A 24,588-nucleotide genomic window follows, 5' to 3' on the forward strand; every position below is an offset into this window, starting at 1 on the left:
ACGATTATGTGAATATTCCAGATTCTCATATTTTTCAATCAAATCTTTCAAGATTTAAAAACAGTATAAAATGTCGGGATGTTTTGGTGTAGAATGTCACAACATCTGTCCACACACATAACAACAAAACCTGTTATGACAGCAGAACTGGATGTTACAACATCTTGTTCAACATCAATTAAGAACCATGTTTTAGCAAATTATGCCAATACAAAAACCATGTAACTAACGTAAATGAATTAAATCTCTTTAAAATCAATATGATAATTTAAAAAGAAGTCAAATTATTCACGTGTCTAATAAAATTCTATATGAGCATGAACTTGCTCTTTAGAAATTCCTCATAAGTGGCTTCAACAAGATAAAACTTTCTTCCATGATTTATGGTGTTAGCTGGAGCAGAGAAAAAGGTATTGATTATTCACAAAAACTCGATAATCCATTTATCGGAAACTTGAATAAACCAATGGAACCTTCTTGATTTAGGTTTGTTGTAAAAAGGCTATATTCTCATTTTGTTCAACTACTAATAAGAAAAATGTTCTGAACTAGTCGGAACCAAAAACTAAAGAGTCCAAGGCTCTGGAAAATTCAAAACCTAGTACTTCAAAGTCAAAGGTTCTGAAGAAACCAAAACTAAGGACTCATAAGTCAAAGGTTGTGAACAGACTAGAGCCAAGGACTCAAAAGTTAAAGGTTCTGAACAAGCCAGAACCTAAGACATTAGAGTCTAAAGTTATGAAAGGTTCATAACCTAAAAGTAAGGTTAATTCAAGATCCAAAAAATTTATACCAAAAGTCTTGAATAATCCCAAATTTTATTTCAAAAAATCTAAAGTACAAAGTCAGAAGAGATCAGTCAGAACTAACCCTAAATGACTCATAAGATTATGGGTACCTAAATATGAAATTATCTTTGCTACAAATATGCTACAAATAAAAAGCGAAGAAGCAGTTGTGGTACTTGTCTCCACCATCTCTTTTCTTGTTTTCTCCATTGTATCCTCTGAATCATCTTCTCTTTTCTTGTTTTCGCCATTGTATCCCCTGAATCATCTTCTCTCGTGTTATGTTTATCCATTTCATTACTTATGTGTAATGTTGACTGATTAAAAGAATATTTCTTGTCATTTTTAATCAATTTTGGTGTTATTCTATTTTATCTATCTATTATTTTGATTGATGAAAAAGGGGAGAAAAGTGTATGGTTTTGATTCATTGTTTATCCCATGATAAAAATCCCAAACATTTAAACAAATATGTGGATTAAGTTGAGATTATTATACTTAATTGAATTTTATGCTTATTCACTTTTTTTCCTAAGTCTTAAACTCAATGGGAGCTTACAAACCTCACTCTGGATGCTTAAGCTAAGAAAATTTTGAAATTCCAAAACTCAGGGGGAGTTTACAAACCTAAATTTGATTTTTAGTTGATTATTTATTAAGTAACTTTGTGTAGTAACTCTGATTATATTCCTTGATGGACTAAGTTTAGTATATAGACTCGATAAGTCATTGACAATTATTATTTTATATTGTATTCCTTGGGGGACCAAGTTTAGTCAGTAGCCTCGAGAAGTCATTGACAGTTGGTATTTGAGTTGTAATCTAATTGATTAGTGGATTAGGTCTTTATTGATAATGCAAAATCACTATGTGGATTGGACTAGATTAGCTTAGTCAACAGTGAACCAGTCTAAAATTATTGAGCATTTTTATCATTGTTGAGTTTGTTTTTGGCTGCACGAAAAATTTGTCATATTTGAAACCCAATTCAAACCCCCTTTCTTGTGTTTCTTGAACCTTCACATCAGAAAGTTCTTCATCACTTATGTCATTGATCGGTGCATTTTAATGCATATTCTCCTATGTTTGTTCTTAAGCATTTCTTTGATTTTCTTTGTTTACTTTTATGTTTTATAATGTTTTTCTAATTTAGTTTATTTATGGTTTAATTTGATTTTCGCACTTTATTTTCAGCATTAGCAGTCTGCACTAAAATGACCATAACTAGAGCTCTGGGAATCCTATTGAGGCGTTCTAATAATCTCTAGAAAGCTAAGAGAAAGAGCTACAACTTTCGTGTTGGAGTCAAAGTCAGACTCGGAGCGCATATTTTCCAGAATTTCGTTTGAAGCTGCAACATTAGTTTTATTTAGTTTTGGGTCTGGGTTATGTTTGTTTGACCCAGTTGGGTTATGACCCGAATTCTTGTTTCTTCCATTTACCTAGGGCTGGCCGCTACTGTTCATTGTCACGTTTTTTACAATTCAGAAAATTATGAGGCAAGCTTGTACGAATTCCATGGAGAACTAATTCCTTTGGGACAATTTGCTGTATTCAGGTTCCGACCTTGAGGTTATTATAATTATAATTCAGTTTTATTCCTTTCAATATTACTCTATGTCTCTTGTTTGCTTAATTCGATTTGCATAGACTATATTGATTTAATTCGATTGGTTGTATGATCCTAACTATAATCAAATTATCGTTTGCTTAATTCGTTATCGTGTCCGTTTAATTCATGTTTGCTTAATTTATGAAACTTAATCCCGTTTGCTTAATTCGGATAATAGGAACATACAACTTATACTATCAATTGCGCTTGTCAATGCATATTATAATTTAATAGGAATAGATAATCCGCTTAGGAGGTTAGAATTACAATAATCAATGATAGATAGGAACCGAATCAGCAAATTGTCGTTTAAGCTTATTTTATAATCACTTATTTTAATCACTTATTTGCTCTATTGTTCATAAATCGATCTAAAACGATAACCCCCCAATTAGATTTCTATTAGTTAATATCAAACAAGAATCCTTGTGATACGACTCGAGTCATTGTCGCTATATTACGTTTTCAAAATACTCGTTCTGATCCGCGCACGACAGCGGATCAGTCACCATCGTTATACACATTTGATTTTGACCCTATGCTAGTTGTAAAATCAACAACATTGTTAGCTTGCTCAGTTTCACCTTCCTCATCTAACTCATCATTTAAAAAGGTGGCATTATAACCCTTCTTCTATTTCCTAAGAAAATTCGTGCATTCGGCCTGATTGTGCCCAAATCCTTCACATTCATGACATTTGATTCCTTTTCCCTTATTTTTTTTTCTCCCCGTATTTTCCTTTGAATTGAGGATTAAACCCTTTGGAGTTTTGAGGTTGGTTGTCTTTTATATTGTTTATGACATTATTCTTTGATCTCTTGCCAAGTCTTCTCATTACCTTGCCAATTTTTAGGATAGGAGATAAATGCATTCGTTAAGTTTTCATCATATCAGTATCAGCTTCTTATTGGTTATCATCATCTTTAACATCAACTTTGAACGCGACATTCTTGTTCTTTTTCTCAGATTTATCATTAACCGTTATTTCAAAAGTTAGTAGAGTTTCAATAAACTCACCACTTCTAATTTTCTGACATCCTGTGTTTCTTCAATGGTTGTGATTTTCAAATCAAATCATCAGGAAGTGATCTTAGAATTTTTCTGGTAAGCTTTTCTTTTGATATCTTTTCACCAAGGGCAAATGAGTTCTTAGCAACGTCACGGAGGAGGACTTTAAATTCAATAATAGTTTCATCCTCTTTCATCTTCAAATTTTCAAATTTTGTTATGAGGAGTTAAACTCTTTACATACAAACTTTGGATGTGCCTCCATGAGCATTTTCAAGAATTTCTCAAGCTTCCTTGGCACAGGCAAGTGTCAATGATTCTAAAGATATTCTTGTTAACACCATTATAAATGACATTAAAGGCACGAGAGTTACCTAGTGCTTATTCATCTTCTTCCTTTGATGAATCCTTCTCAGGCTTCAACATTTCAGTATCTTCAATTGTAACATTTAGAGGAGTTCATCCATTTATAATTGCTTTCGATGTTTTGTTGTCCATAGACTTGAGAAAGGTGACTATGTGAGCCTTTCAATAATCATAGTCTGTACCATCAAGAATTGGCGGTCAATTCATAGACCCTCCTTCTTTAGATTTATTCATCTTGAACATAATGTAGAGAAAATCCTAGAGCTCACCCAACCAGAATAGGGTGTCTACTCTGATGCCAGTTGAAATTTTGTTCTATTAATGGAAATATGTTAGACACAATGTTAGAACAATGTGTATGGCAACAAGTTTGTGTAACATGAAAGATAAATTCATAAACTAAATAACACAAGAACTTTTAACCTAGTTTGATGAAACATCACTTACAACTTGGGGAATTACCCAATTAAAGGAAATTTAATCTTAGTAGTCAAAAGGAAAAGGCTGTCTTATCTGAAACCTCCCATTTCAATGCCTTTTTCCTAATCCTGTTGTGAACTTCGATACAGACTCCCGCTGAATTTAAAACCCCTCTTACTTCCATTCAAACACTCTACCCAAGTTTTTGTACAATAACAAAGTATTTGAATAGATGAAACTCAATTACAACATATATAATTTATTCTCCTAACTTAGAAAGATAACTAAAAAATAAATTATAACAAAACAAAACACAAAGACTCAATAACAATTAAAATCTCCAAGGAACACAATCCAAGTTCATAGTCTACACAAAGGAGAATGTCTCCTTAAATAGCAACAATTTTCATGCTTAAAAGCCCGATAAAATTTTGGCGTGAAAGTTGTTGGAATCCAAAAAGCACATAAAATATCAATCTCCGTAATATTTATTTTGAATCTTGATTGAAAAAAGTCTTGATTAAATTTGAAATTGATAGAAATAGGAATTCCAATATTTATAAAATGGATACAGAATAAATATTTTTAAATGAGTACGCACTTTCAGATCAAGTCTTTGATTGAATAAAAAGGAAACAAAACATAAAAGCGCGAAATACACTCTAACAAAACTTGCACGCCTAACAAACATATTGAGACAAGATTAGGGGTGGAAAACGGGCATGTCCTCCCCGTTTAGGCCCGCCCCACAAAAGATCGCGATAAAATGGGGCGGAGTGGGCATATTTGTGAGTGCGGGTCTAAAATCTTGCCTGCCCCGCAAAAAAGTGAAGGCAAGGCTGGGAAGGCCCGCAGACATTGAACATTTTAGGCCTAAAAATAGTAAAATTGTATGAAAAATCTCATGCCCACAAAAAAAAACGGGGCAGACAAATTAAAGAGAGCGGGCCTAAAACTTTACCCCCGCCCCGCAAAAAAAGTATGGACAAAACGGACTTTCACCGTGGACGGGGTCCGTTTTGCCACCCCTAGACAAGATGTCTCATAAAATGTTAGAACATCTGACTTAGCATCTTACTTTCCAGTAATATATCATGAATCATTGTGAGACAAAATATCTCACATCTTGACAGAATATCTTATTTCACATGTTCTTTACAAAATATTTTCATTAATATGTAATAACAATTTTTTTTGTATTTGAGAGTCCTTTGATGGCTTAACATCTAAAATGTTATATGACACTAAAATAGTATTCTTTCCATGTGTTGTCATCACTCTTTGAACTATAATACCTCAAACTTAAAAGTTTTCTTCTGTACAGAATCCAACCGTTAGATTTAAAAGGAAAACATTTCTCTCGAAATCTAACAGTTCCTACTATTGCAATATTGTGATATAGTAATAGAGGATCTAATTTTGGAAATAAGCATTTGTTGCAAAAACTATGAAGATTTACTTTTTCACCCTGAAATTGTTGCTTTCATTACCATTAGAGTTACAATGTACATTATCATGTTGATTTGAATTAAGTCCTCTATATTTTTATCGACTTTTTTAATGTTATAAGTGACGTACCATTTAGTGAGACAAAACCCTTATCCATAAATACTCGGTAGAACATTTTCCAATAATTGAAACTTTAATAAACAATAGCTTTAGATGCTTTTTTTTACCAAAGCAAAACTAATTTTTCTCATTCATAATAAAAAGTTCAATACAAGAAGGAATTACATGCATAATATTACACCTAGCCTAAGAATTGGCCGTATTCGCTTACGAGTGAGCAACCATATTCGCTTGACGTTTGACAAACTTTACCTATAAGTTGAAAAAAATTGTAATAACAACTTAATATCACTTATTATAGTATAAAACTCCGAAATTCCTACGGTAACATAGTGAAAAGCTTGCACCATTAGAAGGGAATAGCTTTAGATGCTTAATCACTTCTAGAATGGAATTTATAAACAACAACCCTTAAGTTTCCTTGACCTTGACTAAAGTGGCTCGTTCATGAAATTCAATAAACATATTCCCTTCAAGCTCCTTTTGTTGAGATTCGGTGCCTAATCACGAGAGATTAATCTATCAACTTGTATTTCGGCCATGATGTTGCATGTATCCTCGTTGAGCAAGATATCAACTACAAAATCCTCTTCATCATCAAGATATTGTTTGGTAGTTAGTAATAGAGTCGACTTCATCTTATGTATAGAACAATTTCTCTACTTCTTCATCTTTTAAGATTTAGTGCGGATGGTTGTGAGAGGTGTCTTGGACTTGGCCATATCATTCAATACCAATTTCCCTTTAAGTATGTTGGCAATGATTTTTACTATTTTTTGAGTTTTTAACTTTTCGTTAAAGTGATTTAAAAGGATGCTAGTTCTTATTTCATGGTAACCTTGGCTACTCTCATTTTTCTTTAGGCACATTTTCCTTTTTCATCTTTGATAAAATCGACTTGCTATAGATTAGATTAGTTGATTAAGCTTGCCCCTCAACATTTGTGTAGGGATATTTGGGTGATCCAAAACTTTGTGTAACATTGTATTGTCTTACTAGGCTCTGAGACTATTATTATGGACAACCTGTTGAACACAAATGTTTCAATCGTCTTTCCGTTTCTCTGTACGGATTAGGCTACCAAATGTGTTTCACCCTCTGACAAAGTGACAGAGGATGCATATTAAACTTTGAGTCTGAACTTTTTCATCTTTTTTTCTAAAATTCTTAATGAAATATGCAATTGATTCATCTTCTTGTTGTTTGTAAATTGTAGCATTCATACATACTATCATGTTGCAAATAACGACAAGGTTCAATTTCAATCAATACTTTGATATGTGAGACAAAGAACAACAACAAATAAAATAAACGGTCTTCAGCAATAATAACCAATAAACATAAATTATTATAGAATAAAGCGAGAAAAGACGAAAGATTTGTTTACCCAATTCGATAAAAAAAAATACTCTGGAGAGAAAGCAGCTCTCAAATTCACTATACTAAAAAAATTTATCACTATTTTCTCGATATATGAATCGCTCAAATCCAAGGTGTTTAAAAGTATTTCTCAAACCCCTTAGATAACTCCAAAGATTTTCCAAAACTTTTGTCTTTCTAAATTTTCCCTTGAGAATACCATAAACCCGAAGATTGTCACCATGTAAAACACTGAAGAAATACATATTTATAATTACTAAAACTCAAGCCCAAAACACAACCCATTAATTATTAGAATAAAATATTATAAATATCTTATAACATATTTTATATTAATTTAAATTATTTTTAACTTAATATATATTCAATATTCTAACATAAATAACGAATCCGCAAACTGAACCGGTCAAATCCAAAATCTGCGATCCTCCCAAACCAGACGTTCTTGCTTCTTTTCGACTTCCTGGTTTTTGACAATCTCGAAATATGTTTTCATTCTCTTCACCAACAATGATTTTAAGGCACACTTCAATAATCTCTACCTTGACTTAAAACTGTATTGATGTCAATTTAACTATCAACAACTTTGTTGTTCTCTACCATGTTGAAACTCTAATCAATAATATTGATCAAATTCAAGCCACCCTTAAATCTTGATCTTGCCACTTGCATCCACTTGTTTCGAATTACCCCTTTTTGCCTAGGAAATTTAACAAGCCTACAAGTATGATTTTTCAACCATCATTAACTCCTTCTACTTTCAAATGCCTCCCTGAAGGTCCTTATTTCTGAATTTTGCAACTCCTTTGCCACATTCAAAGTATAACACCCAAAGCTAGCATAATCGCCCCTTTGAGATGTTACATTCCCCCTCCTTACCTTATCACGAGTCAGATGATAATCTGAAATCTTTGTAACTGTTCCCTTACTATTACTAGTATCCATAAATCTGTGAACCGCCCAAATTGAATATTCTTGTTGCTTTTCGACTTTCTGATTTTTGACAATCTTAAAATATTTTTTTTATCTTCATCAACAAACGTTTTAAAGCATATTAAATTTTAACTTAAAATAGGATAACTTTGCTGAATAAGTCCGTAATTTAGTACCTACTCAATGGACTGATTGGAAATGATTTGCTTATGATCTGGCTAGGGTAAGGGTACTAGAGTACCTGAAGCCGTATGTTGTAAATACAAACTGAATTGGAAGCATTATATGTTCATCGTAACAGTTTTCTGGTTGTTTGAGGTGAAGAATCAACATAGTAGTTCTAAATTACTATTACTGTTGAAATTCCCTGCATGCAGGCCCGACCCAAGGTGTAGGCCAACTAGGCAACCGCCTTGGGCCTCCAATTTTTTTCTATTAGCACTTGGAGTAATATACACAGTATTGTAGTGATTTTTATATTGGTTATTACAGAAAATTTGCCTACATTTGTCAGGTAGTGCAACTTTGGCTATATGATTTTCAATTTAGAGAGAGAATTAGCAAAAGTATTGGATATAAAAAAGATTGATTCAACGTAACATATTTTAGTATATACTAATATATACTTTTGCTTGTAAAAATATTTAAAAGTAATATTAAGTAAAATCAATTAGAAAAAATTAAGAAAAAAAAGGAAATGAACTGAAGTGTAAAATAGTTTTACACTATCAATTAATGAGGAACATGCATTACAATAAATTTCAATTTTATTTTTAAAATACTGAAATGACATGATAAATATAAGAGTTTTTATTGGTTGTATGTGTAAAATTATTTTACACCGACAGTGCATTATTTTTAAACTAAAAAAATTAATAAATATTCTTTTTTTAGTCTAATTGTCTAACGACTTGAATCTCATGGTTAAAATTGAATAAATGAGATATAGTCAATTCAAAATTGTCTAGTCATAATTGAATATCCTTTACACAACTATCAATTAAGTTGATGTTTAAAGAAATAAAATTTTAAAATCTAATAAATAAAATTTAATATTAAAATTCGCCTAGAGCCTCAGTTTAGATTGGGTCGGTCCTGCCTGCATGAATAGTACATCCCATGATTTTGTGATGATGCTTACTATTAGTGTTACAATTCCACGATTTAGAGATTGTATGCTTAATTTGCAAAACTTACCTAAAGATGTTATTTAAAATCTGCAAGGAAACACCAACATGCTACAAGTGCAGGAATGTACCTAACGTACTTACAATTTTTTTTTTGATAAGCAATGGTACACGATTTCATTCAAAAACAGAGTACAAGGGGTACTCGCCCGTATACAATAATCATTACAATAGCATCGACTCCAACGGATTTTGACACCACAAATAATAATTCGAAAGGCCCTTAACATTAACCCCTATTATATGCCATTGCCAAGAGGAAAGACGAATTTGTTCAAACACCTCCACCGCCACTGCTGCTTCGTTCTTAAAAATAACCGCATTCCGCTTGCACCAAATTGACCACGCATAAACCAACCACAGTAACAACCTCTTCTTAACCGGAATGTTGCCTCTAACAGAATTTGAGCAAGCTAACAATTGAGCAGAAATGGAAGTTTCTTGGAAAAAATCAATGTCAGCCCAAACACATACCTGGTTCCATACCTCTGCGGCAAACGGGCAAAAAATAAGAAGATGCAGGATTGATTCTCCAACACAGCTGCAGAAAACACACACATTCGCATCACTACCCGATAAAATCCCCCTTTTTAGAAGTTGCTCCCTTGTAGCTATTCTATCCTTAATGCACCTCCACCCAAAAACCTGGATCTTCGACGGCACCTGAGTTTTCCAAATCTGATTTACGGCTAGCAGTTCCACCGGATTAAGCGACTGTTGAGGCGCATTACGTCTGATCAACGAGTAGCCCCCAGAGACGGAATACGACATTTCCCCTTGAGGGAACCAAACAAATTCGTCCTGTAAATCTGAATTAAGAACAACAAATCTTAGAATATTCTCAAGCTCTTCGAATTGCTCCAACATGTCGCCACTGAGATTATCCCCCAAACCATCATAGTCCCACACCCAAACAGAATTTACAAAACCTCCCATGTTACCAACAGTAGCATCCTTATTCGCTGCCAGTTAAAAAAGCGACGAGAACAAAACATTCAACGGTTGCCCACCAATCCATCTTGTTCTCCAAAAGAGTGCTTTAGCACCATTGCCAATCCTGCAAAAAATAGAGGCCAAAAACCAGTTCGAAACATTTCCCGCCACCGAGCCCACAGTCATAACATCTCTCCACCATAGTGAAGCTAATTTGGTGTTATGCATACTTCCTCCTTTGTAGACGCATGTCTCCAATGCACCATATCTATGAATTAGCAGCTTTCTCCAGAGAACATCATCTTCGACAAGGAATCTCCATTTCCATTTGCATAACAATGCCTCGTTTGCCGTTTGCAAGCACCGAACCCCTAGCCCACCATCTTTCTTAATTTTGCAAACATCCTCCCACCCAACCCAAGCAACACCCGGTTTCTCCACGCCACCACACCACAGGAATTCTCTTTGGATACGAATCAGCTCCCTCAACACACCTTTAGGAATTTTAAAAAAGGACAGGTAGAAAATAGGAATAGAGTTCAGCACGGAATTAATCAGGGACACCCTACCTCCTACCGATAGAAACTTGCTCTTCCACAAGCACAACCTCGATCTCATTCTATTAATCACCGGAGTCCAAACCGCTTTTGTGCGATGTTTCGCACCCACCGGAAGACCTAGGAAATTGAACGGAATACTGCCCCTAGCGCAGCACAGAAAAGACGAAGCTGCCTGCATAAAACTCTCATCCAAATGAATACCATACATGTTGCTTTTGCATAGATTCACATACAGCCCCGACACTAGCTCGAAACCCCTCAGAACAGCTTTGATACTTCTAAGATTACGCCACGAACCATCACCTAGGACCACCGTATCATCTGCGAATTGGAGGAGATGAAAACTTGTATCTTCATTAACTTGAAAACCTTTGAACAGACCCAAAAAAACAGCCCTATCCAACATCTTTGCTAATCCTTCCGCCACCAACGTAAAAAGGAAAGGAGATAAAGGGTCTCCTTGCCTAAGGCCCTTATACATTGGGAACTCCGCCGTTGGACTTCCGTTTACGAGCACAGAGAGAGAGCTATTACAAATGCTCGCTTTAATCCATTTTAACCAAACCTCACCAAAACCGTTCCTACGCATGACATAAAACAGAAAATCCCACAATACATTGTCATACGCTTTAGCAAAATCCACTTTTAGAATGAAGCACTCCTGACCATTTCTTGTTGCAAGGTCGATAATCTCATTCAACACCAAAACCCCATCATTAAGCTGTCTCCCCGGGACGAAGGCCGTCTGAGACCGGGAAATCAGTTTTCCAATGCACTTTTTTAACCTGTTTGCCAACAATTTCGCCAGAATTTTGTACAGACTAGACACCAAGCTAATAGGCCTGAACTCATGCAGCCACTGGGGGTTATCACACTTCGGAATAAGAGCAATAAAAGTGGCTGAAAGCGCCTTTGGGAGGTTAGCCTTGCAATGGAATTCAGTAACAAAGTCAAAGACATCCTTCTCGATGATATCCCAACACTTCCTCAAAAACTTGAAATTGAAGCCGTCTGGTCCTGGGCACTTGTCCCCATCACACTCCCACACCACACCCTTAACCTCTTCCAAGGAGAAAGGATCTTCCAATTGACGAGACTCCTCATAGGATAAAGTCGGGAACTCTAACCCATCCAATCGAGGACGAGAGAAACCAGAAGGAAGGAATTTTTCTGCAAAGAAGGATCTCACCGCCTCTTTAACCCCTTCAACCTCCTCAAACCTCCCTTCATTTGTATTGATTCCCACCAGATTATTCCTCCTTCTTCTGATCTTCAATGAATTATGAAAAAATTTTGTGTTAGAATCTCCTTCCTTGATCCATCTCACCCTTGACTTTTGTCTGAGAATGCTTTCCCTTCGATATAAATTATTCCAGAAATCCACAGTGGCATTAGCTCTTTCTGAAGCAACCCCTGGCACCTGAGCATCCCCTGCATCAATCACCAAATCATCGCACTCATTAATCACTGCAACTGCTTTATCAATTTTAATGTCCACCCATCCAAAAACCTCCTTATTCCACCTTCTCAAACTTTCCTTAAGGACTCTAAACTTTTCCTTAATAACAAAAGCACGAGATCCCGATACATTCATGTTACCCCACTCAGCAGCCACAAATCTCACCAACTTAGGATGATCTAACCAGCAATTGAGGGTGCAGAACGGTTTAGGGCCCCAGTTGGTTTTGTTACATATCAACCAAACAGGGCTATGATCAGAAATGTCCTTCACACCTATATCCTGATACTCAGCAGAAAGGAGAGTTACCAATCCTTCAGACAACAAAAATCTATCTATCCTGCTCAAAGACTTTGTTCCACCACGGCTCCACGAGAATTTTCTGCTTCCTGTAGGTAAATCTTCCAACATCATCAAATCAATGAAGTCATTGAACTCTGAAGCCTCTTGGGATCTAAATGACAAGCCCCTCCCAACACGTTCTGAAGCATAACGAATAGAATTAAAATCCCCGCCCAGGCACCATTCACCATCAGAACATCTATTTTGAAGAGAAATAAGCTGCTCCCACAACCTCCTTTTCAGAGTAATGTTACACGAGGAGTACACAGAGACAAAGTAACATTTCACACCTTTGAACATTGCACAGATGCCCACGAAACCTTCTCCTAAGAAACTGAAATTAGCCTCTACAATCGCCTTATTCCACATCAACAGAATACCACCTGACTGTCCCTGAGAATTTTTTGCTGACCACCCCACATCTGGGCCACCCCAAAGCGAATCAACAATAAACTCCGACATGATCTGAAATTTTGTTTCCTGAATGAAGCAAATATCAGCCGCCCCTTTACGCAGACACTCCCTAATTCTTCTTCTTTTTGCCGAATTTCCCCCTCCCCTAATATTATAGGATACTAAATTCATCGTGAACCTCCATTGTTTTCCCCCGGCTGAGAACTCCTCTCCTTACGATCTCTACCCTCCATTGCTCTAATTTCTTCAACATAAACCATATCATCCTCGTCCCCCACCACGCCCAACTCAACGATCTCATTCCACACCTTACACGCAGCCTCTTTAGCAAGATCACCTTCATTTCCCGCTGGCTGACTATTGATTGCCCTCGAATTACTCCCCCGCAGAACCGAAATTGTGTTAGATACAGATGGATTTGGGATAGAAAGAGGGATTAGGGATTTCCTTCTACGTTCCAAAGGAATTGAGGACACTGTTGCTTCACTGGACCTTACTGAAACGCACTCTTTTTGTTGGGCCAAGGTACATAAATTTTCTATGGGCCTTGAAAGAATAAACTTGCTTTTACGGCCCAACTTAAACTGTTCCAATAAAGGTCTTTTAGCTCTGCATGCTACTGCCTTCAAACATTTCTTCTTACCCTTTGCTGCTATATGAGTTGTCACCTTTTTTGCAAATAGGGCCCCACCTTTTCTATGTTGCGACACGTCTTCCTCAATGCTAGAGTCACGAGCCCCCACATTTAATGGTTGACTCTTCCCAACACCAATCCCATTGAGTATTTTACCATGATTAGACGTAACCTTGTTGGTTATTTGCTTTTTCGTTATGACAGCCGCCACCACTGTTTTGTTGTCGTTTTCCTTACCAACATACTTCACCTTTTCCCCACTTTCCAATAACTTTCCGTCACCATCAACACTCAGAGATTTCCTCAAGATATCTCCTTCACAAAAGTTTTCCGTACCAACCTCCTCTGCCTCCTCATCCCAGTCTGAACCTTCCTCACCCCCAAAAGACGACTCCGCCACCGTCTCAGTGTAATCCTTCGCCGCATTTTTGGGTAGAACAATTCTCACCGGACCTTGAGAATCTTCAACAATCTTTATCGAAAAGGCATCACCATTTATCCCAATGTTGAAAGTTTCATTGAGCACAATATTATACTTTGTTCTAACTAAGATTCTGGCTACATCAAACTTCTCATGATTATGAGTTTCATCATCGGAACACAGGTAAGTTCCCACCGGAGACGCCAAGAACTGAAAAAACTCCGGGCACCACACATGGCATGGAATGCCGTAACAGCGGAGCCAAGTTACTCTCTCATTATCCACCTCTTCCGGGGACCATCTTCTAATCTCCTTGAACCACTGGTTTAACCAGTCTTTTGCCTCCCTAACCAGAAATTCCAACTCCCCTTCATCCCTCTCCTCTAACAAACATTTGTTTGCACCGATCGGTGTTACCTTAACTGAAAAATACCCCTCCATATTGAAATATTCTTGCATATTATATGTCATTCCTGGATTCACAACCACCCCTACGTAGGCTTTTTCGAATCTGACTATATGCTCCTTGCTTCTGTCAAACTCCATATGAGTGAAAATGGGTTTGTTCCCTCTATTCTTTCCCCCTTGATCCTTCCCTTTGTTTGCGACCACATGAGCGAAAGAGCGACTTATACCTTCCGTAGCCACCCTTCCAGGGTTGAAACCTTTTGAAACTTGACCCTGCTCCATATTAGCTTTTTTCTCCACAAGGTTCGACTTCATCTCTTTACCACCACCGCCTTCGTTTTGATTCCTCCTTAAGGCACCAGCCCTAACATACTTTGGAAGATTTGCGTGTAGTTTTCTCCCCTCAATAAAAATGTTATCCAGTTTAACCGCCATTCTCTCCGGTTCCCTTACGTCGAAGAACCTCACAAAACCATATCGCTTTCCTCTAACATCCAGCTTTGGTGGGATTACCACCTCATCTACAGCTCCATAATCCCTGAAGATGTTGTAAAGCTCCTTCGCTCCAACATTAGTTGGGAATTCCGTGATGAAGAAAGAACAACTGTTGACTTCCTTACTGTGTTCATCCCCTCTCCTTGAGTGTGTTTTCCTTTGACCTTCTGCGTCCCATCTTGGTTTCCATGTTCTGCCTTTCCTCGTCACTCTTGACCACTCCATAATATTGCTTTGAGAAGAAACTAGGTGAAGGAAAAATTCTAGAGAGAAGATGGTGCTTCTCTCACTAACTTTTCATCACAGATAAAATTCCAAAAAAAAGAGAAGAAGGGACCTAACGTACTTACAATTAATAATATATGAATATTTTATACTGAAAAATTTAAGAAAGTATTGGGATTACTATCAACAGAGCTCATTTCTAAACAAGTTTGCTTTCAAGTCTTCAAAGTTTCTACTATCAACAGATTCATTTTGAAACAAGCTTTAACTATTTCATTAAGAGATTTTTTTCTCTATTGTAAAAATGATTTAATTCCTATAAACCAGCATAAATAATTAAATATATTAAAGGCATGAGCCACACCATAAGTAGAACATAATACAATCAAATGAAACCCCAAAACTTTAACCTCACTGATTGGAAACCTTCCTCCCTGCTAACTTGTTAAACTGCTAACATTTGCAACTCCCACCAGAACCAAGCATAAGCATAAAAAACCAGATAACCAATTAATTTTGCTTTTATATATTTCACGGGAATTTCCACTAAACAGAAAAACAAAAAATTTATTAGCTTTTATATATTTCTTTTCTTATTTCAATTTAGTTAAAAATAGAAGAATGTCACTCAATTTTATTTTATTAATTTATATTTTTGGAAATAATTAGCATTTTACTTTATAATTTATACTTATATTTTTTTCTCTTATTATTTCACTGATATTATTTATAATTTATTTTAATTTAAAATAAAATAAATATAAATTAAATGTCTTTTATGTCATTTTAATTTATCAACTAATTGAACCGCTAATTTTATTAAACACTTCAATCAGCTGATCTACTATAAGTCATCAGTCATTAACTATAAGTTACTATCTCCGTCTCAAATTATAAGGCATTTCACGGGAATTAAGAAACACAATTATTACTTTATGGAAAAGTGAAAATAAAAGATTATAAATAGATTACATTGAAAAGTGAAATAAAAGAATTGAAAGAAGAAAGAGAAATAAATAGAAGAGGGTATATTAGGCAAAAAAGAATTGAAAGAAGAAAGAGAAATAAATAGAAGAGGGTATATTAGGCAAAAAAATTATTAATGATGTATTAAAATTGTAAAATAACTTATAATTTGGAACCAATATTTTTGATAAAGTGACTTATAATTTATGACAGGTGGAGTATAAGCTATCAGTCATCAGTAGGCGTGGCAAATTGGCATGTCCGCCTCATTTAGGCCTGACCCGCAAAAGCCCACAAAAAATGAGGCGGGACGGGGCGGTCAAAGTTGTAGACGTGGACTCATTTACTAGGACCACACCATTTAATGGCGGTCATGCTCGCTTCTCTCTTTAAAAAACTTGTTTTTTCACTCATACTATAGATTAAAAACATACATCACTAATAAAAAATGTATTTGCATTGAATTGCATCAAAATAAACACTATCATTATCCTACATTCAAATGAATAATTAAATTCAACAATTAGTTTAAGATAAGTTCAAGTTCAACAAGTTTAAGATGAGTTTTTTAAATCGTATCTCCGTAAGGATCGGCTTCTTAGTCACACTACTAGAGTGATTGTTGTATAGTTTCTTTCTTGTTTTTTGGGTTTTGGTCCACCATCTTTCAAGCAAAAAAAAACATAAGTTCAAGTTCAACATCACAAACTCAACAAAAGAATAGAACATGTTACAACATGTAAAACACTATGTTACTGCATATTCGGCAGCATTTAACAGCAACATAAAACCATTTAACGGCCTACTTAACAACATTTAACAACGGCAGAACAACATCAGATTATAATTTAACAACAGCAAAACAGCAGGTTAGCATTTAACAGCAGCCAAACAGTATTTAACAGCAGTAGATAAACATTTAACAGTAGCATACCATCATATTAGCATTTAACAACATTTAAACAAATTTAACACATGTTATAACATGTTGACAATATTTCAAGATGTTTGACAGCAGTTCAAAGTAGTAACATGTTAAAACAAGATTAAAATTAGGGCAAATTTTGTTTATGCCCGCGAAAAATGACGGATAAAACAGATTTTTTCCGTGGGCCGAGTCCATTTTGTCACCCGTAACCATCAGTTATAAATTATATGTTATTAGCTAATTTTTTAGTCAACCGCTATTTTTATCAAACAAAATCAAAAAAATCTAAATTTTTTCTAAAATACTGTTTGGTAAAAATAGCGGTTGACTGATAAGCTAGCTGATAGCTTATAGCTTATGACTAATGGCTGATGACGGATGACTTATAGCTTATAGCGGATGTTTGAGACTGATAGCTTATAAGCTAATTGAAGTGTTTGGTAAAATTAGCGGTTCAATTAACTTATAAATGTAAAATGACATAAAAGATATTTAATATATATTTATTTTATTTTAAATTAAAATAAATTATAAGGGTTAAAAATGGATTTTAATTAAAATAATAAGGATAAAAAAGGAAGAAAAAATAATAAGTTATAAGACATAAACTAAAACGTTATTTGAAATAGCGTCTGAAAAATAAGCTATAAGCTAGTAAAATAAACTATAAGCTTGTGATGAAAAGACCGTTATCAAACGGGTCTAAATTAACATATGAGCTTATAAGACATAAGACATAAGCTCGAAAACATGACTTACTAAACAGAGCCAAATTATATGTTAAAAAAAGTAGAATAATATCTTTATTAAAAAATTAATAGTTATAATTTTTTTTACAAAATTTATGATTATTGAAAACAAAAAATACATTCTAAAATAATATCATTATTATTTTTAATTTTTAAATCTTAAACAAGTATAAGTACTCTTTTATTTTAAAATAAGAGTACAACTGAAAAGAAAAACACAAATTACCTAAGATAAATGTAACATGAAAAACCAATCGTTAGTTGGTCCAGTGGTGATTGGCGCTGGACTTGGTAGGGAGAACCACGGTTCGATCTCTCACAACTGCGATCGGGAGGGGGCTTGACCCACTTGATGCCAGAGTTGTTCCCCCGAACCGGATTAAACCGGTTTTTATAAACCAAAAAAAAAATGTAACGTGAAAAAGAACCGGACTAAACCGGTGGTTATAAACCAAAAAAAAAAAAAATGTAACATGAAAAGATTATTGGATTGTAGTCATATAAATCCATTTATGATAACACTTATTTACCAATGGCTTGTCAAATGAAGAACCGACAGAACTCTAGAAGTAGTAGGAAAAAACACAATTGTTGGCATCTTAGTTTTTATGGAGGTTCATCGAATCGCTATTGCCCTAACTTCTTCGTCCATGAAGGTGATGGTTGATCCATATAGCTAAGATTATTTTCAGGCGCAAACTTAGTCGTAAATTGGAGAATGGAATTAATCAACAATATTGGTATTCTATCGAGTGTACCAAATTGGTTGTCAAATTGTCAAAGTTAGTCAAGGATCTATTGATTAATCTCAATAGTAATTTCATTGTCTTCAAGAGATTGCATCGAGGAAAGAAGTATGTTCCTCAATTGTGAGTTCTTTAACTACTTGAGAGAGCATTAACTACGATGTTTGGGGATGTTAGACAATTGACCTAAGAAATGCATTAAAAATATAAATTAAAGAGATAAAGTGCCTAAAATAGTTTGGTTGATGAGATTGCCTAAATAATTTACAACTTATAGTATTTATGATGAAAATTATTTTACTGGTCATAGAAAGAATCGTGGCTTGCAGAAATTTTTGGTCATTCGGTTATTTAAACATGTAATGTGTTAATGTTCCTTGTACTTTGAGATATGTTACGTCTCATGTCTGATTTATCATCTTTTGTTTCTTGACATATTCGGTTGACACTATTCTGAGTGCACAACTACCTTTAATCGTGTATGTGTAATCTCCGTTCTCTTTGGATATTAACATTATCAACACATGACATGGTTATACTGTCCAATCCTCTAGCCCTCCTATGGAGTTTTTCAAAAATCTTTAATACTATAATATACCTCATTAGACTTGAGAAAGATTTGATTTACTTGTATTTTGTTGTATTTATATTCATCTGACTTGCTATCGGTTGAAAAATATTTGTGTAATTTTAAAATAGTATGCATGCTTATTTTGATGTCAGATTTTTTATCGACATTTTATCAATCGATAACTTTTTTGGGACAACAGATATATCTTCTTGAATTTTGATTTGACACGTTATGGTCACTTAAGTCAGAGGAAATCAGAGAAAGAAAAGTGATATCATATATGATTTTGAAATATTAAAAATTTACCAATTTTATTGTTGAAAAACAAATGTGAATTCTAAGTCTCACATTGCTTAGAAAAGTGGAGATTTGGCAGTTTATAAGTGAGAGGTTTTGGATATATGTGTGGTGTCTCTCTCACTTGTTTAGGTGAGTCTTTGATCTTTAGATGAATGTTTGATTCAATGTGAATGTTTCTCTCTCATGATAACTCATTAGTGGTATCAGAGTCTGGTTCTGTGGATAAAACTTCCGCTTGAGGGGGAACATAATAGATGGGCTCACACTTGAGAGCACCCATACGCCTATCTCCTTAAGATTTTGGGTTAATATGTGGTGTTTCTCTCACTTATTTAAGTAAATCTTTGACTTTTAAGTGAGTGTTTGACTCAATATAAATGTTTCTCCTCGTAATATCCCATCATGTATGCCTTTATGTCCTCAAAACTTAATCAATATAGAATGAATAGAAATAAAAAAGGAAATTTAGGATAAAAGCTTGTGGATACTTACTTTGAGCTAAAAGACATAAAAATTATTGACTAGTGTTGGTGGCACTGAGCTGTGAATGTGATGTCTCACTTCATCACTTACCTCACCCGTGCAGCTACAAACATTAATTTTCTTTGTTTTGTTTCTTTATTATTATACATAAAGATTGAGTAGTTGACTCATACAAATACAAATAATTAAATAGTAACTTTAGTTCTATTTTATTAAAGGAATGTAGTAGCTTAGAAGTCTATATCATTATTAAGATGCATAATTGCATACTCTACAAACTTCATATGTTATTTATTAGTTGAAAAAGAAGAACTGGTATTAAATATTCTTGCATTTGAGTGTGTTTTAATGGCTTAACAGCTGAAAAGCTATATGGCACTAGAATGGTATTCTTTCCCATGTGATGAAAAAAAATTTTTTTTTTCTTTCTCTAGAGAATCCAATGTCTAGAAGAAGTTGCAATATTGTGCTGTAGTAATAATTGTAGTAGAAGATCCAATTTTGTGAAGAAGAATTTGCTGTCAAAACTATGAAGTTTTACTTTCTGTCCTGACATTGTTGCCTGCATTATACTAATTACAATTACTATGTCCTTTTCACTTTTCAGTTGTAGATAGATGACCACTGAATTGCCAGCACACAACAGCACAAAGTGTTGTTATTTGTTTATATACTTTCTTTTGTCTTTGTGTTTGGAAACTAAATAAAAACAAATGCAAGCAATGATTAGGAGAGGCTCCTAGAATAAGTACTTTATAATTCTATTCTAATTCTAATAAGTGGTTGGCCAAAATATGGTTGGTCGGAGTCCTAAGAGATTCAGACACCTTAAGCAAGTTGTCATGAGTTCGATCTCTAACTCTTAGACATGTTATGCGCTTAAGAGGTTATCGATGAAAATTAGTCGCGACTAGCAGTATTCGTGTGCTTCTCTCCCTATTAGATTAGTCGGTCTCAAGGCACGATACCAAGTTTTCAAAAATAAAATTGTATCTTTTGTTTGATATGTTGAATGTATGATTAAATGTAAACACTAAAAAGGCAGTGTGAACAGAAGTGATGTGAACTGAAAGGCAGTGTGACCACAAACATTTATTTCAAGCTATTAAGTTTTCAACCATGTGAAGACAGAAAGTAAAAACAAATTAAATAATCACAAGTAGTTGTTGAAGTTTTTATTCATTTTCAATGGAGCATGACTGAATTCATGGCATTATCAACACTTTTTTTTTACTGCTAAATTACCATCACAATGAATCATGAAACAAACTAAAACCATTACAGATGTACACAAAAATTCCTATGTGAAGCAAACAAGGAAAGAAAGTTGTACCAAAAGAAAAAGGATTCCGATTACCTCAAATCAGCAATTTCACGCAGTCTGCACATTGGATCGAGATGACAATGTAGATTTTATGCACCACCTGATCTCGATCCAATGTCCTCCGGTGAGATGACTGCATGAATGCGTAAGATTGTGACCGCAGACAATCAAAATCTAAGAAAAGGGTGAGTAGAAGAATTTCTGATTGCAATAAATTAACTTGAATATGACCGAACCAGCAACTAAAGATTGTGCGAAAAGTATAATGTCAAGGTGCATATTCGTGTTCAAGCGCTGGTTGTGTTCTTGTAACCGTTGCAGCAGGTGCTTTAGTATCTCCAACAGAAGCCATTTGAAGAGTTTCTCCTGAATCTGCAGCTCTTTCCATACCTTGCATTTTCTTCTTATGTTTGTATTTGTTTATAAACAAAGCTAGCAACGAAAACAACACCAACAAAACTAGTCCTCCAACAACAGAACCAACAATAATCCACACCTTTTTATTACTCTTCTTCTTCTCACCACCCTCTCCTTGATCTTTCGGTCCTAGAGGAACAATAGACTTAGCAACTATAGAAAAATGACCTTGTTGCGAAGTAGAGCATGTGTTACCGTCTTTTACATTGCTGAAATTGGAATGACCCTTCAAATCAAACCAAACACATTTCGCAACACTTCCATGAGGAGGTGATTCAACATCTTGGAACTTGACCGATATAGGGTCACCAGAAGGATTAATTTCGAGCTCAGATAAATTTGTAGCCGACAAATTTAAAGCATCGTAAGCTAATAGTCCTAAAACCGGTGTCAAGTAAGTGTAATTAGGCAAAGGGTAATACTTTTTGGACAAATTTCCTACTCCTAGATTTTGATACACAAAAACCAATCTTTCAACATAAGGTTTCACAATTATTCCACTTGGAATATCGAACTCGTTGTACATGTGAAAACCTTTTCTCCTTAAACTTCCACTCCTTAATCTTAATGCCGAAACCTTAACTCCAGTTAAATTTGAAGGAAGTTGAGTTGCATTGTAAATAGTACCTGTTTTTGGATTCACCAATGACTTGTAAGCATATTGTTGGAGAACAACATCCAAAGCCTTTGCTTCACTATTTGAAGAAGATTGAGCTCTAACATGAGGAAGTGATACAAAGCAAACAAGAAGCAAAACAAGCATCACTATGCTTGGAAAAGGAACCTTCATGGATAAACACACTTGGAAAATTTTGAGAATTCAGCTCAAGGATATAATATAACTCCAATGCAATATATCATAACACAAATTCTTCAAAAGGGTGCCTTAAAAATTGAAACTTGGAGGCACGTTAGGCTTTGTTAAAGAAAAATATTCACTTGGGGTTTTGGTCTTATTAAAGCAGCTTTGAAGATTTCAACCGTTGCAAAATGAAAATCTTTTCTCTCAAGAATCCTTGCAAAAAGCAACAAGGCCAAAGTGGTAAAAACTCACTCAAAACTTGGCAATTTTCTTCTAGCTCTAACCTTCTATGCATTTCATTCTCTCCCCTCTCTCTCTTTTTATCTCTCTCAACCAACAAATCTTGCTAACAACAAACCAAAGATCAAATTGAGATTCTAAGAGGTAGATCCATGACCCTTTTGGATTTCAAATGATAATCACCAAGAGACAAGAGAAACAAAGACAATATTACCTTAAAAAACCTGTCTTTATTTGAGAACATCAACAGCTGTTACAAAAAATTTACTTGAACTGAAAAATCCCAAACACCACCAAAGCTTCAAACTTTGAGTCTCAACCAACAAAGCAAGAAAGCTTCTTAATGTAAACACCAATAATTTTCAAGAAAATCATCACTCCTTGTGGCTAAGAAAAAATCTAGTGGACAATGACTGAGACAGACATTAGAAGTCAAAACCTAGTTAATGTTTTGTAATGGAAGAGGAAAAAAAAGACTATTTTTGTGTAAAAATGAAAGCTGTTTTTTGAGACTTTTTTTTATGTGAAAGTGAGTGAATGAATGAGTGAGAGAAAAGAGAGAGAGATAGGTTTTAGTTTAGAGGTTTAGAAGGGCACTGTGGGGACTCACCAACCAAACACACAGCAAGGAAATAGAGATGATGATAATAAAAGACAGAAAGGCCATGTGTGAGAAAAGAGAAAGAAAGTGAAATGGGAAACAGAAAGAAAGTGTTTTTGTTTCTTATTATAAAATGTTTTGTTTTCAAGTTTTGGTGGTGTTAAAAATGGTTTTTAGCTTATTTAAGTAATTGTTTAAAAGAAATATGTTCAAGTACATTTAATTGGCTTTTAAGTGTGTATATACCGACAAAATTATTAGGTATGTAAAACAAATTGATTGTAAATATGAAAGAAGTTTCACTTTTTCTTTTGATAGAATAGATGTCTAAATTATCATAGTGCAAGAAAATTGTTTATTTAATAATAATAAATAAATAAATAAATTATATTAGTATATCAAAAAATTAATTAGTCTTTTTATTAAATAAATTATTAAAATATTTATTGATTAAAAGATGTGTAATTCAATATCATTATATAGATGAAAAAAAATAATTTGTATGAAGAGTGATATAAAGTATTGTCGAATTTAAAAGTTAATAACTAAATAACAGTTTTCAGTTGTATTTTTTTTTGCGCTTGAAACGATTATGTTGACGAAGAAACTTTGATCTCTCTCTAGTGCGAAGATAGTTTCCAGGGTCATTTTTTATAAACCGAACTTTTATAATTGCACTGCCATCTGTTGTACCCCAATTTTTGACCACTCTGATCTCACCCCATTTCAAATAGTAGGATCATCATCATAATCATTATCATCATGCATATATTATTTGCTAACAAAAATACCAAAAATATTGTTGCTTGCTACTTGTGTTCCAAGACAGGAGACTGGTCAAAAAAGACTAAGCAATTATGGTTTTGAAACCCATAAAGGAGTTCAAGCATTCTCATATGCTCAAATAATTAACCCCATTAAAATCCAAGTCCAAGGATGACTCAATTCAAGATCAACAACTTCCAAATTCATCTGGTGCATAAATTAGGGTTTTGACCTAATTCATCTAGGAAATTGACTTTTAATCAGGACATGGCTCCATAGATTAAACCATGATTCAAGGATCTTCAATTCAACATTATAATACACTCACATCATTTAACCTAGATTTTTTCCAACTTTGTGGCCAATTTTCACCAGGATCCAAAATGAGCTTGGGAAAACTTCCAACAAGTGGATTGAATTATGTAGCAAGGGCTTTCCAAAGAGACCATTAGCATGAAATTTCAACACTTGAGCCATGAGTTATGAATTTGTGAATAAGACACCTTAGCACTTGAATTTAAGTCATGAACATGAAGAACCAA

The 24,588-nt window shown here is 34.5% G+C and overlaps 2 protein-coding genes across 2 annotated transcripts; both read right to left on the bottom strand.

The window, feature by feature from the left end:
• Nucleotides 1–9,428: 9,428 nt before the first annotated feature.
• On the bottom strand, nucleotides 9,429–10,199 carry LOC131614295 (uncharacterized). The gene has a single exon (XM_058885903.1). It carries the CDS (start codon nucleotides 10,197–10,199, stop codon nucleotides 9,429–9,431), a length of 771 nt encoding a protein of 256 aa, XP_058741886.1.
• Nucleotides 10,200–20,353: 10,154 nt separating this feature from the next.
• Nucleotides 20,354–23,406, bottom strand: LOC131609493 (uncharacterized). The gene has a single exon (XM_058881197.1). The coding sequence runs from the start codon at nucleotides 22,426–22,428 to the stop codon at nucleotides 21,490–21,492; it is 939 nt and encodes a 312-aa protein (XP_058737180.1). The 5' UTR covers nucleotides 22,429–23,406; the 3' UTR covers nucleotides 20,354–21,489.
• Nucleotides 23,407–24,588: the final 1,182 nt, after the last annotated feature.

This window comes from Vicia villosa, linkage group LG6 (genome assembly GCF_029867415.1).
Source record: "Vicia villosa cultivar HV-30 ecotype Madison, WI linkage group LG6, Vvil1.0, whole genome shotgun sequence".
In the NCBI taxonomy this organism is placed as follows: Eukaryota; Viridiplantae; Streptophyta; class Magnoliopsida; order Fabales; family Fabaceae; genus Vicia; species Vicia villosa.

Coding starts and splice junctions, on each gene's coding strand:
- LOC131609493 (XM_058881197.1), bottom strand. CDS start 22,428: ATGAAGGTTCCTTTTCCAAGCATAGTGATGCTTGTTTTGCTTCTTGTT.
- LOC131614295 (XM_058885903.1), bottom strand. CDS start 10,199: ATGGGAGGTTTTGTAAATTCTGTTTGGGTGTGGGACTATGATGGTTTG.